At 38.4% G+C, this 17,371-nt stretch overlaps 1 protein-coding gene across 1 annotated transcript in view; it reads right to left on the reverse strand.

The window, feature by feature from the left end:
- Positions 1-4,486: 4,486 nt before the first annotated feature.
- The window catches only part of LOC122789742 (MORC family CW-type zinc finger protein 4-like), an 844,690-nt gene continuing 831,805 nt past the window's right edge, over positions 4,487-17,371 (reverse strand). Inside the window, exon 9 of the mRNA XM_044057178.1 lies at positions 4,487-4,601. Within this exon, the coding sequence (XP_043913113.1) occupies positions 4,490-4,601 (112 nt within the window). The 3' untranslated portion in view covers positions 4,487-4,489. The remainder of the gene's footprint in view (positions 4,602-17,371) is intronic.

Consider the following 17,371-nt stretch of genomic DNA (forward strand, 5'->3'; position numbering starts at 1 on the left):
AAGTGTGGTACGAGTTATAGCCTGGTAGTGCAGGGGTGCTCTCTGGAGCCTTGAACCAGGTCTCAGTCAATGCACAGATATCAATGTTCTCCATTTTAAGGAGTTCCTCGAGTGAGTGCATTTTGAGATTTAGACTTCTAGCATTGAGTAGCATTACCCTCAGTTTTTACCTGCCTTTTCCGGTTACAGTGGTGAATTTGTCATTTGAATCTTGCCTAAAAAAAAGCACTATAGGGGCAGCAAGAGCCTTAGTCAGTAGCCAGGATCCCAGGGGTGACAGGTGCAGGCCATCTCTGGCAAAGCATCGTGATCTGTCGACCATGTCGTCCACAGATCCTGGATCCCCTTAGAATTACACCAGAAGCTTAGCCAATTGTTGAAGTCAATCATTTTGTCCTTGTACTGCGGTACCATTCAGGGTGATGGCTGAATGCTACACAGGGTTAGGGTCATACTCGCCTGGGCTACAAGATCAGAGAGCTCTTCCATGTCTCTTTTCATGTAGTCCAGGGAGGTAAGTCTCAGATCGTTCACACCAACATGGACAATGACAAGAGTCACATTTGTACTTGGAGTGACCTGAGTGCGTGGGTTATGTGGCGGATCCTGGCACCCGGCAGGCAGCTGACAGTAACCTTCTTGTTTAGCCTGGTGAGTGGGACATCAGTGTGCCTGACTATAGAGTCACCTATGACTAGTATGTTGGGTACGTTGTTTTGCCTTATGGGCTGTGGTTGAGTGGCACACAAGTCTGTGGGTTACGTGTCATTTGGGTTGTGTTGGGGGGGGGGCTGGAGGTTGCTTGCGTTTCTGCTTTGGAGGTCTCTGTTGCTTGAGCAGATTATTATTGAGAGCCTCCGTGAATGTTTTTGTGGTTCTATGTGTGGATTTTGGTGGTATAGATTTAGTGGAACTATGTGAAGAGTGTGGTGTGGTGCAAGTGTTTACCTTCTCCTGCTGTCAAGTTCAGTCTTGGTTGGAGAGAGCTTTACCTCCAGTTTGGCTAAGTGCATCTCTCACAGGTTGTAGTGTTGGGTGGTAGGTGGAGAGGGTTGTCTGTGTACATGAGGCAACTGCCTCATTGCCCCAAGATGCCCAGATTCATCAGACAGACAGGAGAGAACACTGGGAGCGGACCATTGGACATGCCTGAATAAAAAAATATTTTCCTCTAGATAACTGAGGAAATTGAGTACAAGAGCTGTTTTTCTCTAAGCAAGTGAGGAAAGTAAGTACAAAAACTGTTTTCCTCTAGGTAATAAGGAAGGTTGAGTGCTGTAGTAATTTGTAGCTTATTTAGTGCTTACAAGTACTGAAGTGCCAAGCACGAATAAGCAAATTTAAGTGCTAAAACTAAGAATCTGAATCTGGACTAGACTAGTTACAGGAAAGGTGGGGAACAAGTGCAAATGCCGGCTTTTAAAGCAGAATTTGAAAGAGACAGAAAAACTGCCCAAATGGCCAATAAACTACAATTTCTGGGCCAGAAACCACTCCTCTCGTGGTATAAAGGCTACCTAGTGCTTACCAGTCCCACTGATAAGATAGAAGGGTTCCCTCCAACACAGAAAGGCTTGGGGGGCTCAGAAGCTTACATACAGTCTTGGATACAGCAAATCTGTATCTAGACTACACTAGTTACAGGAAAGTTAGGAAACGGGCTCAGAATTTTTTTTTTTTTGTTACAGAAAAGCAGCTAAAACACTAAAAACAGTTTAAGTGCAGTGCAAGCTAGCACGCTTCAGTGTGTAGCAGTATTAAAGCAAATACAGCTTAAATAAATGCAATTTATTCAAAATGTATTCTGAACTGAATTCGATTATTGTTTTATTCAACTCTGAACAGTTAAAAAGTGCCAAAAATATACTTCAGCTGAGAAGCACACTCAGTCAGAACACAGGGAGATTCTAGTAAAGTGAAAAGGGAGAAAGGAGGAGCAGAAGATAATTCAAGCTTAAACAAAGTGGGTTGGCCTTCTCAAATGTTCTCTGTAATAGGTAAAATGAGCTAATGACACTAGACTGGGGGGAGTGTTCCAGACGAAATTTACAGTAGAGGCGACCAACTGCAAAGTCACCAAGTATAAGAACAAAATACCAACAAGGAAGGTGGGTGGGAATACAGCACTAATATAAATAATAAGCAAATGTATAAATGCAGCAGTGCAAATTAAGTTGCAAAAAGTCTACCTATCAGTTTGGAATAGATTCCAACTCTGCTCACATCCAGGAAACCTATCAGCTTTGCACCAATTCACAGAAATGCAGCCTACCTTGATCTAGCCAAGGCCTTTGATGCCATTCCCCATTCAGGAATCACAGAAAAGCTCACTAACACATGCATCAACCCCTGTATCACTAGGTGGGTTGCAAACTGGCTCACGGATAGAACCCGCAGTGTGAAAGTAGCTGACTCCAAGTCAGAATGCCAAACAGTCACGAGTTGAGTTCCACAGGGAATAGTCCTGGGTCCTCTCCTGTTTGGTATCTACTTCTCAGAAGTCCAGTCCAACACAAAGGGACTCTGGCTGACAAAGTTCACAGACTATTGCAAGTTGGGAGCCATTATTGGCTCCCCAAGTGATGCTGACATTTCACAGAAAGACCTCACTGAGACCAACAACTGGTGTCAGAACAATGGCCTTAAGCTCAATGTCAAAAAATCTGTAGTCATCCCCTTTGAGAAAAACCCAGTTCCCATGAACCACCACATTGATGGTAGTCCACTGAACATAGGTGTTATAAGAGATCTAGGAACACAGGTTGACAGCAACCTCTCTTTTGACCACCATGCTGCCACTGTGGTCAGAAAGTCCTTCTGTGTGGCACATTTGGCATGTACCTCAATAGACACCTGCAACAACTGGAGATGCCACCAAAGTACCTCACAAAGAGGATCCTAGGCCTTAAACACTTGTCCTATATGAACAGACTCAAAACGCTCCAACTATTCTCAGTCTCATATCGCCTACTTAAGAGGCAATTTCTGCTCAACTTATAAAGCCATGTCTGACCCAGCTCTGTTAGAAATGCTACATCTAAAGAAATCCCAATCCCACCACACGCTCCACAGACCTCAACCTCATTACCACAATCAACAGAACGTGCTGGAGGGACTGGTTCATAACCCAGAGACTGCCCATGCTATGGAATAGACTTCCCATACATGTTAAACAAAGCACCTCACTAGCCTCTCAAGAGAAATCTTGAGTGGATGGGAAATAGAAAATTCACTCCAGGGATCAATCTAGTGGCTCTACTTGACGGAGGCACTGGAAACAAGGTCGGGTGGCACGATGCCAGGGTAATCCTATGGGCTAGGCTTGTAAAGGCTCCAGGGTTATTAACCTAGTACACACCTATGAACAGAAACAAAATCCTATTCTGACATCACAGCAACACTGGGCATACCATCTTGCACTTATCTCAAAGGAGTTTTGGGTTATGGAACCTTTTGTTATTTAGCGGTTTAGTACATCAGTATGTAGCTTCAGCAAACAACTTTATGAAGAAAGCTAGCATGGAAACGTACATTAATACAGGAGTCAGATTAGTGCTTTCATTCCTTTACTATCGGAACTTCATCATCGTTCAAACCTGGAATAACATCAGCCCTAAGAAGTTTTAGTTTTGCAACAGGTGGATACCAACAGATTTGTTGATTCAAGCAATTATCTGGAAATCCTATAATTGAAATGGCAGGTCCTTCTTAGGGCTGTTATTCCTGGTTTGAACAAAACTATTTCCATCAAAAGTTTATTGAAATACAAATATATACAAGACATTTTTTCTTATAATGATTTTCAAAATATGGTCTTTATACTTGTATAGTGATATATATATATATATATATACATATACATACACATATATATATATATATATATATATATATATATATATATATATACACACACACATTTTTTTTTTCTCTCAAAAGTTTATTTTTCTTGATTCTATGTCATTATTGCTTTAACTATTTGTCTAAAGTCTTAATTACATTGTGATGTCATCAGTTTGACTGTATTTAAAAGGTCTGAATTTTTTTTTAACTGAAATGTTTCTGATGAAGTTCCAAAAGTAAAGGAATGAAAGCGCTAATCTGACTCCTGTTTATGGACTACGCACACACAGTGGTGAATTTGTTTAAAGTAGTTAAAGTTTATTTGCTCAGTATACATTAATACAGCTTTATTACTGCTATATTTGAAGATGACCATCTAATGTCCCCAAGACCTCAGCAAAACAAGACATACCTATGGGCTGCTTTCTGAACTTCTCAGGATTCTCTTCCATTGTTTTTTTTTACATACTGAAAAACTTGGTTACTGACTAATCTTTTTTTTTTGCACTTAGTTTACAATTACAACCTTATTAATAATTCAGACACTTCACTAAGCAGCAAATCATCCACTGCCCAAAATAATAATAATAAAAAAAGGCAGTGGTTTAGACAGCCCATAATCTCTTCCTAGGCAATACAGGTTAACTTACCTAGTAACTTCATGATCACCTGTGCTGTCTTGCATTACTTGCTTCTTAGTACATTTCTTATCTTTCCAGTACTCATTCAGCTTGAGACCCAAATTAATCATGGTCAACCTGTAATACATAACACCAAGAGTTCATTACTTCTAGACAGATCAAAGGAACAATCACGCCATTCATTCATTTCAGAATATGTTAAACATCTAAGCTCCTGCTGATTTGAGAACAAATGTTCTTTTCAGTTAAAATAATCTTGCCCCTATATTTGACAAAATTATGTACATCATAAATATAAGATTCTACCAAAGCCGGTTAATAAACAAAAGGCCTTTCCTTAATAGGTTCTGCTGTTGACTTCTCCAATTTTCAACTTATTTTTCTGAAGCTTCCCACATCAATGGCTGTGTATCCATAATTATTCAGGTCAAGATACATGACAAATACAGATGGCACCCTTGCCCTCCATCATCCACAAGTTTGCTCTACTGTTGCCATCAAGTACCTTTCTGGGGAAAAAACAGATATGTCACCCCATTACTTACAGGTGACATAATATACCCTTGCTATAATTGCAGGGATTCCTACTGCCAAGGTTGTATGGAGGTTGCAGGATAAAGGAAACACAGCTCAGATCCACCAAACAAGCCCTATTTGAAGACTTTACAGTTATTACAGCTCACTTTAACAGCAGAAGCTTGAATACTAGGATTACTGCTGTAGTATCATTCATGAAGAATGGGAATCTGCGGCAGATGGATAAACTATTTGGCGAGACTAGTTTTCAGAACCTCATGCCTCTTGCATGGCCAATCAGCAAAGGTATTAACAAGCAGATCTGTTGGCTGACAAATTCAGTTCCAACTCTAACCTCCTACTCACCCCTCAGCCACCTCCCTAGAAATACCATCAAACATAAACCCCTCCAACTATAAACAGACAGCATGTCCTGGCTGCACTCGCTATGGCAAGGAACACAGCCTCAATGGGCCCTGGTAATATCCCAGGATGCCTACTGAATAGTCTAAAACATAGCCTCTCAGGGCCACTGGAGTTGCTTTTTAACCATAGCCTTAAAACAGGTTTTGTGCCACGGCAATGAAAGCTGCAACAATCATTCCTCTTTATAAGGGCAGACCATGAACAGATGCCAGAAGCTACAGAGCCATTAGTCTGACTAGTTTTATATGCAAAGCCATGGAAAGAATTATCATAAAAATTATCCAAGACATGGGAGACCTTCAGACACTGAATCCATCCCAATTTGGCCTTGTCAAAAGAAAGCCATGCCTAATGAACCTGGTAAACTTCTTTGAAAAGGCCACCAAGTTAATGGATGAGGGTAAACCGTGCATACTGCCTACTTTCACCTGGCTAAGACATTTGATACAATACCTCACTCTGGCATTGTTATACTTAGGAATTGGGCATAAAACACTATAGAACACAATGTACAGCCAACTAGGACCATGGAAGTTGAAGAAGAGATCTCACCAATATTAAAGGTGCAAATCTCCAGTGGAGTCCCTTAAGGCATCTACTTCCTTAGAAGTCAAGGCTAATGTCAAATGCCTCTCTGACCAAGTCTGCAGATGACTGCAAACTGGAAGAAGTTGTAGAATCCCCCCAAGAGACTAATCTTACAAGAGGGTCTAACAGGCAAATGACTGGTGACAAAGCCATGGCTTAAAACTCAATGCAAACAAATGCATTATAGTACCTTTTGGGAAGTCTGTTACCCTGGGAAACTAAGTAATCAATAAAACACCCTTAAGAGTTGACCCACTAGTTAGGGACCTAGGAACACAAAGTAACTTGGCCTTCGACCAACATGTATCCAAGGTAATACGGAAATCCTTCTACGTTGCTCAACTTAAGTGCATGGTATTGAGTTACAGGGAAGCCGCTGTTGCACAATACTTGGCCTCACAGCCCCATCATTAAGTATAATTCCCTCTTTGGCATGTATCTGATCATTAATGCAGCAACTGGAATATCTGAAAAGGTTCCTTACAAAAAGGAATACATTGCATAAACACAACATCCTATGTGGATCACCTAAAATCTCTATCTCTACACCTGGTCTCTTACAAACTAGTGAGAGGAGATCTATGCCTGGCATTATAAGGCATCCTAGGAACCCACCCTGATGAACCATTTACACATCTGCAAAACAAACTGCATCAGAAATACTAGATTTAAAGACCTAAATTTTGCTTGCAACATGAGATGCATCTCAGAAAATTCCCTCTTTCTGGAACAGGCTCACAATCCATGTGAAATGAAGTCCCTCCCTAACCCTATTGAAGTGCAACTTAGACCATTGGATGGAAAGTTCACCCCTGATCTGGCACCCGCACTACTGACCGACAGATGCAGTCAGTAAATCATGTTTTAACTAACGATCACCCCTACATAAATGTCTAAAACATACAACTTGTGGGACACATTTGGGTTGCATGGCTAGGCTTAGTACTCATTAGCCTAATATACACCTATGAAAATATAAACAATGGTCAATAAAAAGTGCACCTGTTAGAAGAGAGTTGGGAGGGGGCAGCACCAACTTCCTGAGACACTAAATACCCCAGCTTGTAGACTCAGTGAAACTAAGAATAAAAGAATCCCTTTCACAGGCAAAAAGAACTTATGGAAGGAATCAGCAAGAGGGATAACGCAACAGAATCTATACTGCGGCAGTCATCTCCATTAAAGATTCTCCAAGGCTGTGTAATAATGGGTCTACTTTTTTGTCAACTGGAGAAGTAGCTGACATTCATAATGTTGAAATGAAAACATCAAAACTCCTTTAGCGTAGTGCAGCGGGGAAATGGAATTTTGTCCTTTCCCTACTGTAGTGATCTCTGATTTAGTAAATATAATTATCAAGGGATCAGGGGGGGTATGGGGGGGGGGTGCTCGTCCCTACAAAAAATAGGTTTTACAAAATTTTTGTTCATTGATATTCTGAAGTTTCAATGTTTCCATTTTGACATTACACATATCTATATTAAATAGTTGAAACAATGTACTATAGCAATAGAAGTTTGAAAACTGACATCACAGCTGCATTATTACTTACAAAGCACTGCAAGAGTATTAAAGCAGTACATGTTCGGAAACCACATTCAAGGTGGAAGAGCCAAGGAGTACTGCAAAAAGTACAGCTGTGTAAGTAAACTTACCACAACAGTAGATGTTTTAGCAGATCACTGCAGAAGTAGCTTAAGCTGTATGGGCTATATCCTGCCAAGGATAGGGCTACTTGCAAGTTTTTAAGGCCTCAGGGTACCTTCCATTACATTAACCATTGTGGCCATCAGGGAGAGCCACACAAAAGCAATGGTAAGGTCACGAAAAGCTTCAGAGCTTTCTTGCCTCAAGGAGGGAGGATAGAGCCCAGAAAGGTAAATGCTAGTTAGGAAAGTAAACTTATAAATATATCTGGATATATACAAAGAAGTTCATACAGCCACACCCTGGCAATAAACCTAAAATAGAACAAAGGGGATGGAGGAAAGGGACAGCTACTCAAACAGTAAATAGACTGTTAAAGGAAGTTGACTTAAACAGTACTACATTCAGCATTAGATCACAGCTGCAGTAACCCAGGCTGTATGCACAGAATACCAAACCTTAGCATTATGTATGGGTAAGAAAGGACTTTAAGAAGCCAGGAGCCCTAAGAGAATGGTCCTAGCAACACCTGTTCCAGACTTGGAAAAGGAATCCAGCTTTTAATGTTCTATGAAAGTATGCACAAGATGACCAAGTTACTGCCTCTAGAATACTTTGAGTCCACCCCTTTCCAAAATGCCACAAAAAATCCAGGGACCATGGCAGGCCTGACCCTGGCTGTAAATGAGAACATCAGAAAAAACATCTAGAAACTGCCGGCTTGGATACTGGTTGACCTTTTTTCTTACCCTCACCAGGAAACAAACTGACTGGTCTTCCTGAAGTTTTTTGTTCTGTCCAGGTAGTATCTGTACAGTCTGTGGACATCCAGATTAAGCAAGATTCTTTCTTCCTTGTTTTTAGGTTCTAGAAAGACTACATGAATATTAACAGATTACTCGGTGTAAACTCTGAAACGACTTTGCCATAAAACAAGGGCTTATTCTAAAGCAAGCCTGTCCATGTAGAAAATGAGCCAAGGTCATCTCGCCATAAGAGCTTTCAAGTTGAAGCAATGAGTAACACAGTTTTCCAAGTTGAGAACCTTAACTCAGCCTGTTAAGATGCTTCAAATTAAGGTGCTAGTATCTTAACTTCGTGCTTGAAAACCTGAGGAGAAGCCACCCATTTTTTATGAAGTCAGATATACAAAACCCTTCCTTTCAAACACTGTTTGACTGGAGGGCAGGCAGAAAAGGGGAACCACAGGCAGACTATCAGAAATGGCTAAAAGATGCGACTCAAATGGTAGGAAAAGCTAAAGGCTAACTCACAGATACTCCAGAACTAGAGGCATCCAGGCCCTAGAAGGGTCCTGGTTCTTATGGCAACAACTAGAAAATCCTTTCGACTTAGACATGTATGATTTCCTAAAAGCAGTTTTGTTAGCCTCCTTTAGTATTTGATGCACATTCCTTAGGAAAAAGCTGCTTAAAATATATCAAAATTGTCATTCTAGGTACTCCATTTAGGTTGCAGTGTATCCAAACACTCTGTGAAAGGCCCTGTGGTAACTGCTACTGGTAATTTTCAAAACAGAGAACCACCACTGAATGAGCCAAAAGGAAGTCACTACCACCATGTTTGGCGAGGCCTTCTGGGCCTTTACAAGAACCCTGGGTATCAGTGGAAGGTGTGGAAAATCAGAGGAACATTTCCATCCATAAAGAGAAAGCAACTGTCAAGGAATCCTGGGGCAGAACTGATTTGTGTTTTGAAAGGAAACAAACTCATTCCCCAAAGTTTTATCAATTCCTGGAAGACCCCCAGAAGTTTTCCATTTTGATTAAACACCTTTATTAAATAATCACTTGAGAAATATGCGCACGCACACACACACATTGAGAAAACATACTAACTTTATTTACATACATTTTCTTTCTTTAAAAGCACCGACATTCAATCGAACATTATTGAATTCCTGCCTTCACTTAAACCTCAGTCCTTCTCCTGATTATTTTGCATGTATTTTCCCTACAAATCATACTGACTTCTATGTAAACTGTTCCTTCCATTTTCTAAGTTCCAGCTTTCAGTTCTTTTATCTCTTCTAAACTATTCAATACTTCAAATACAATTGGTTTAGATTTTGAATTCCATTTAAAATCTGCCAACTCATTACACTCCCAAAACTGTTTCCGGTTTTCTCTTTCTTCCCCATAACATTTGCTATCTACTGGAGGAAAACTTCATTTAAGTCTGTTTGGGGATACAAAATACCTATGCAACCACTCCCTAGCAAAAATTCTAAACCTTCTGGACTCTGCTGCTTAATTGGGAGCCATATCCTATTGTTCCCTTGTAAACCTACTTTCCAGCCTCTCTTTCCAAAATTGTATAACTTTCTCTGCTTCATTATGTCCTCATCATCCCTTTAACACCAGCTTCTGTTCCAGATTCAATTAAAAACTCTATCAGAGCAGGTCTTGCACTTAGAATTACCTTTGCACTTAGAACTATACTATCCTCAGTCGTCTATACTCTGATAGCAACTCCTAGTAAGGAAGGCAGTATCTAACCAACAACTTCTTGGCCTTAACCTACTCCATTATTCCTGTTTGCTCCCAATACCCTTGTTCCTTCGCCAGTTTTCTCCACTAAATTCCACCCCCTCTGCCTACTATCTACACCCCTACTTGCAGTCATCCCTTTTGGCAAAATCTCCTTTCTCCACTCCTGTGTTGGCTTAGTTCACAGAATACTTTCTGCAACTTTATGATATTATGTTTATTGTTCTTAAGGATCAGCATTCCACAATCTCACTCTGTCCTTATTTCTTGAACCACCCCCGCGCTCCAGCATCATCGCTTTCCACTTTGAAGTACAGTCTTTTAATCGTGTTAATGTATATCAGGCTTAACTGAGCAGTTCTACAATATCAATTTGTTCTATAGGGAGGAAGATAAACTTAACTCTTGCCCTCAGTTTTCCACATAGTCTCCTCTGGTTGAAAAAAATATGCCTGATCTGTATATAAAACTAAAGGGACTAACATTTTCACGGTTTGCATCTTACTATTCATAGCCATAAACAAGAGCTTCCAGTTTCTTAATGTTTGCATTTTTTTGCTCTGTCTCTTTCAACATATCCTTAGCTGCCATAATTAAAGCTTTGTTTTTAATCCATACTCCTAAATACTTTATCTTGTGCCCTCATAAATATAGGTACTGCTGAACCATTTGCATGTGGTGCATAATTTACAACTTGAAATGGTCTAAAAAGGTTCCCCAGAGCTGAAATGTCCTTTTTTGGATTTATCAAGTACAAAATATAATCTGCAAATAAATACAACTTTTCTTTATTACTACACCAATTACATCCTTGAATTTCTGAGCCCCTTATTTTCTTTACAAATGTCTGCAAATATAAAGTAAATAAAAAGGAAAGGCAACATCCCAGCCTGGTTCCTCTATTCAAACAATCTCATCAGAAAATATTTCTTGCCTCCAATTCTTTATACATCCTCCTAATCAACTTTATTGTTGTATCAGGGGATCCAAACACTTCCATTGCCCTGCTCAAAATCCCAACTTACTCTACTGAATAAAAGCACAAAAGTCCACAAACTGTAGGAAAACAAAGTCAGCACTCCTGGACCCACACACTTGAGCAACTCAAGTAAATCCTTGTAGTAAATGGCCGCAAAACACTTTGGAAGTGGTAAAAACACTTATTAAACCAAAATTAAGAAATAACCGCTTTTGTCAAGAACCTTCTCAACTTAATCACATAAGAGCAAATCCAGAAAAACACTCCAAAGTACATTCTGCAAGAGTATTAATTAATAAACCAGTCCCATCACACGGACTAAAAATTACCTCCCTGAACTCAAATATTCATAAAATGCCAGCATAAAAGCATTCTACAAAAGACACTCTTTAAAACCAGCATTTAAAAAGTCATTAGCAAGTACAAAAATGCTGAAAATAAATGTAAATACAAAAGCACACAATGTATATAATCTATAAAATGGTGTTTATATAAAAATAAAAGTATATATATAAAATGTATATAAATATTTTTTATATATTTTACCTTTCCATTGCTTTTAGTTTTAACAGGCAAGCAATGGAGAGTGAATCATTTAATCCTGGCCACTGCCCCGCATTTAGTCGGACCTGCCAAATTATTTTTTTTTTCCAAAAGCAGCCCCCATGGGCCACCTCTTTTATCCAAATCAACAGTGTCCACAATGAAAACTCTGAAAGAGTGGCCTGATTTTTCTGTGCAGTGTTTACTCAGTGCATTTGTGGATTTCCCCAAGTCTGATATCCCTTAAATGCTCAAATTCTGTTTTTAAATTTTCTCTCAGTCTTTCTGACATAGAAACAGTCACATGAGTTGCACCCAACTCTTTCAGTATTGACAGTACACCTTCTTATTCACCTGTGTTTTAAAACCATTCACCAAGAATTCATTGCCTTCCATCACAAAACGACACTGAACAGGAACCACATTTTTTTCACAGGCCCTGCATGTACAACATTTCTGTTGGACTCAAATTCATTTCAGGTTCATCCCTCTCTTAACAATATTTGGTTTAGTTCCAACACATTCTCTGATATCCCTGTCATTAAGCAATATAGCCCAATTTTTGAATAAAATATCCAACACATCCTTACTGTTACTGTCAAAAGTAATAATAAAAGCACATTTAAAATTTGAATTCTGTTCAACATTGGATTGGGTCAAGTCATTTTCTACTCCATTAACCAAACAGCCATCAATAGGGGGCATTGTCCTGGGCAAGTATCACCTTGTGGTGACCTAACAAGGGTTTAAAAAACTCTTTTGTTGACCACTTCGATCATGACTTCATTAAGGAGCCATAATGGGTAACCCATCTTGCAAAACATAGCTTTCAGATGGTCACACTCATCTAAGAAGTTATCAAACAAACTAACCATCTGGGCTGCCCTTACAAATTGACCCTTTACTACCCCTCTTTTTTGTTTAAATGGGTGTGTACTATCAAAATGCAGAAAGCTGTTTGAATAGGTTGCTTTCCTATGAATTTGAGCTACAAAGGCTTTTAACTGATACTCTTCTTCAGTAAGACGCCCAAATACACTATTTGTTCACTGTTAACCTCATGTGTGAACTTTAAAAAACTGGTTGTGCCTTTGATATATTCTAAAAATAGGGGGATCTCTTCTCTCAGACCATTCCAACAAATAGACATTATCCAAGAACAGTGCATACAATGTACAGAACTTAAACCATGGGGTATTAATTAAAAATCTCCTTTCCCATTCCAACATAATTATGTTTGCATACAAACCACAGCACATTGACCCCATTGCCACACCTTCAACTTGTAAAAACAGTTCATTATTGAATAGAATTAAATTATTTGTAGAGTACTAGTTCTAATAAGGTCTCATAGGTGTTGACCAGTGGCTAGGGGAGACCCTTACCCACCAAAAATTCACAAAACCATTCCATGACTATGGTATGCGGTATTAGCATGCATAAATCTGACAGACTGTGATGAAACTGTTTCATCAAATTCTAACACATTAATCCTTTTCAAAAAGTCCCAAGAGTCCTTACATAGTAAAGGTTCATGTTGCACAAAGTCCTTCAATCTGATGTCCACGAATTTGGCTATAGGGTGGGCAATAGAGCCCCTTGCATCAACTATGGGCCACATTGGTGGTTGGTCTAAGTCTTTATGTATCTTGGGTAACCCAAAAATGACAGGGATCCTAGGTTGTGCTATGGTTAAATATTTAAATTCACCCAGAGAGACTACCTTCAATGAATAAATCCTGTAAAATACTTCACTTTCTTATACACACCATGTAGTTCATTAAACAAAGATTGCATGTAAGCCTGCTAGCAAACACCACATTTTATAGTTGTAGTCCACCATGTTCATCATGACAATCCCACCCCCACCCCCCTTGTCCGGGTTCATTATCTGGAGGTCCTTATTATCAGACAGTAGTCTTAACATTCATTTCATCCCGTTTCAAATTCCATTTTTGCCATTTTAACATTTCTCATATCCAATTCACAATTTTTTTCAAAAAGCTGTAGTAAAGGATGAATTGGGGGGGGGGGGTGTTAAAGGTACTGGATAATGAAATGGGATCCATGATTGACCTACAATCCTTGAATAAAACATTCAGATTCAATTTTCTAGTATACAACTTCAAATCCAATAATGCAGTTTCAATATTGGTACTTTTATCAGGAACGAAAGTCAATCCTGTAGCAAAAATATCACAGTCTGTACTGTCAACAGGTACACTAGAATAATTGAAAACTTTGAAGTCACCATCATGATTTAAAGAAATGGACAAACCAGGGGACTCGTATCTTTATAATCATGGTTTAAAAGTGAAATGCGTCTGTGGTTTAAAACAGAAACTGTTCTATATGAAGCTGGGTTCTGACAGGTCTTTACCCTCCCTGGGTAATACAGCCATCACAGCTTTCTTTCAAGATGACTGTGCTTCTCTTTTAAACTATCTGGAAGATTTTGTTTAATAGAATGCCATCGCCTTCTTCCCACCTAAATTCAAACTTTTCACAGGAATATCTGTTTCTGAAGACTTTCCTTCAGATGATACCATTTTATCTCAGGTCTTCTTACCAAAATTTACTTGCTGAGTTTCATCTAACCTTGGCTTAAACTAATTATACTCTTGATTTCCACATTCCTCTGCCTTGCACAAATGTTCATAAAATTGCCAAAATATCTAATACCTCTATAGGAACTGTAGTTATTGCTTTCTGGTGAGCTTCTCCCTGAAGTTTGGCAACAATCCTCTTTCTACCTTTTTTGCCGAAGGTGTTTTTTTTTTTTTTTTGTAATTATTATATATTTAATTATTTTAACACCTTTATAGAATTGTCACTTGTGACATAAGATTACTTTTCTATAAAATGTAAACCTATCAAGCCATACTAAAGTTCACATAAAAAACACATTACATATCACATATTTTTCTATACAGTACAATCAGTGCAACATTAACAAAAGGCAGGGTTTGAACAATTTATGTAATCCTCATTTCTCCACCAAAACTTTTTTTTTTGCATTACTGTTCCCACAACTTCCATTTTTTCTATGTAATTTACTCCAACCTCTTACTAAAGATCCCACTTCCTGTTCTTTTATCTGCTACAATACTCACTACTTAAAGTATCATTGGTTTAAAACAAACTAATTTCCATCTTCTAGCAATTGCATTTTTGGCAGCTACCATAATTAAACTTTGCAAGCCCTTGCTATGTCTATGCAATTCAGATCCAGTATTCCAGCTCAAAAAAAAAAAATCTGTGGTTAAACTCATTTGCTCGCCCAGTAATTCTGACAGAGTAAGCTGCTGGGAATTTTTAAATTCTGCCAACTCATTACACTCTGAAAAATATGCCCCAAATACATCTTTCTAATCCCAATTTACCAATGACATTTGCCATCTAGCTAAAGAAAATTTCTGTGCTTGAGGTATAAACATATTTATGCAAATACTTCCAGGCAAAAATCCTAAATCTTCTAGACTTTGCTGTATATTTGGAGCAATATATAATCCTCACAATGCATCTTTATGAATTGCTAGTCTCTTCCCAATATTTTGCAAGCTCTTCTGATTGGTTCCTATAGTTACTGTGCAATATTTTATATGCCCTACTAAGTATCCCTTTTTAACAGCAGCTTCTGTTCTAGACTCCAGTAAAAACTCAGCCAGTGTTAAGTCTTTCACTTAATATTCCCCTTATCTCAGCCAGTGTTAAGTCTTTCACTTAATATTCCCCTTATCTCAGCCAGTGTTAAGTCTTTCACTTAATATTCCCCTTATCTCAGCCAGTGTTAAGTCTTTCACTTAATATCCCCTTATCCCAGCCAGTGTTAAGTCTTTCACTTAATATCCCCTTATCCCAGCCAGTGTTAAGTCTTTCACTTAATATTCCCCTTATCTCAGCCAGTGTTAAGTCTTTCACTTAATATTCCCCTTATCCCAGCCAGTGTTAAGTCTTTCACTTAATATCCCCTTATCCCAGCCAGTGTTAAGTCTTTCACTTAACATTCCCCTTATCCCAGCCAGTGTTAAGTCTTTCACTTAACATTCCCCTTATCCCAGCCAGTGTTAAGTCTTTCACTTAATATTCCCCTTATCTCAGCCAGTGTTAAGTCTTTCACTTAATATTCCCCTTATCTCAGCCAGTGTTAAGTCTTTCACTTAACATTCCCCTTATCCCAGCCAGTGTTAAGTCTTTCACTTAACATTCCCCTTATCCCAGCCAGTGTTAAGTCTTTCACTTAATATTCCCCTTATCCCTCTCTCTGATTATACTCATCAATCCTTGATAGGAAGGTAATCTCTAGCCTGAAGTACAAATGCATTTTTGGCCTCTTCTCACTGTATTACCTTTCCATTTCTAAATTAATTTTTCACAATACCTTGGTTTCTTTGCCATCTTCCGCTAGTAAATTCCAGCCCCCTCTTGCCCATTCTCTGTACCTCTAATTGCAGTCATCCCTATTGGCAAAATCTTTCTCCATTCCCATGTTGGATTAGTTCTTAATGTACTTTCTGCAACTTTATGAACATTCTGTAGGACTGCTATTAAGGATTTGCATCAAAGAAATCACACTTTCATTATTTCTTGAACTTACCTACTGCTTCATCATCCTTTTCCACTTTAAAATGTTGCTTTCTGCTTCTGTTATGTACAAAAACCTTAATTGTGCAACTCTAAAATATCCCTTCAAATCAGGTAATCATACCTCGTTGTTCCATTGGAAGGATCACCATATACCACATAACTCTTCCCCTCCCAGATCAAAAATATCCTTAAACTATTACTATCCACAACTTCTCCTCTGGCTGATAAAAATATGCCAACAGTGTATAAAAATAAAAGTACTGAACATTTTTACTACTTGCCTCTTTGCTATCCATACCTAGAGGCAACAGCTCCCATTTTCTCATTTTTCATATCATCTTTTGTTTAGCCTTTTCCCACATATCCTTAGCTGCCATAACAGTGTCCTTTTTAACACACACACCTAAATACTTAATTTTACCATGTCCCTATAAAGATGGATATTGCTTAACAAATTCGGAAACAGTTTATGGCTATAGCCTTTGCTTTATCATTATCACGAAAAACCCAAAACTGTCTCAATGTTCCACAACAATGAGATGTCTAGTTTACTTTTCTTGAATACCATACCTGCATAGTTACCTTATACATATTTGTTTCCTTGTGATGGTTTGGTGTCTTTTAATATAGTGTTAGGTAAATAGCTTAGTTATGATTGTTTACACTTATATTAGCATTATCAAGCATTATCATGCAGGTATAGAGAGTTTTTATTAATAAATGTATACATTCTATATCCCTTACATGTATATTTTAGAGCATTGTATTTAGTATTTTTGATACATTTTATATAGATATATATTTTTTTTTATACATTTTAAGTCTATATTTATATACATATATCTGGATATATGGCTATGTATACCACTTTAAGTTTTTAATTGTAGGTAATTATTAGTCAGGTGATGCATGAAGAGCTATTTAAATGGCAGTTTGCTTTTAAAATTTCATTAAGTCTGAAGAAGCGTTATGTGCAACGCAAAAGCACTTACTGTTCTACTTTCAATAAAGAGTTTTGAGTATTCGAGCCAGTGGTGTGCCTTTGTGTTAATGCACCATAATACCAATTATATCCTTGAATCTCAGAGTCC

The sequence above is a fragment of the Protopterus annectens genome, chromosome 15.part0, assembly GCF_019279795.1.
Source record: "Protopterus annectens isolate FY-2018-M chromosome 15.part0, PAN1.0, whole genome shotgun sequence".
Lineage (NCBI taxonomy): Eukaryota > Metazoa > Chordata > Ceratodontiformes > Protopteridae > Protopterus > Protopterus annectens.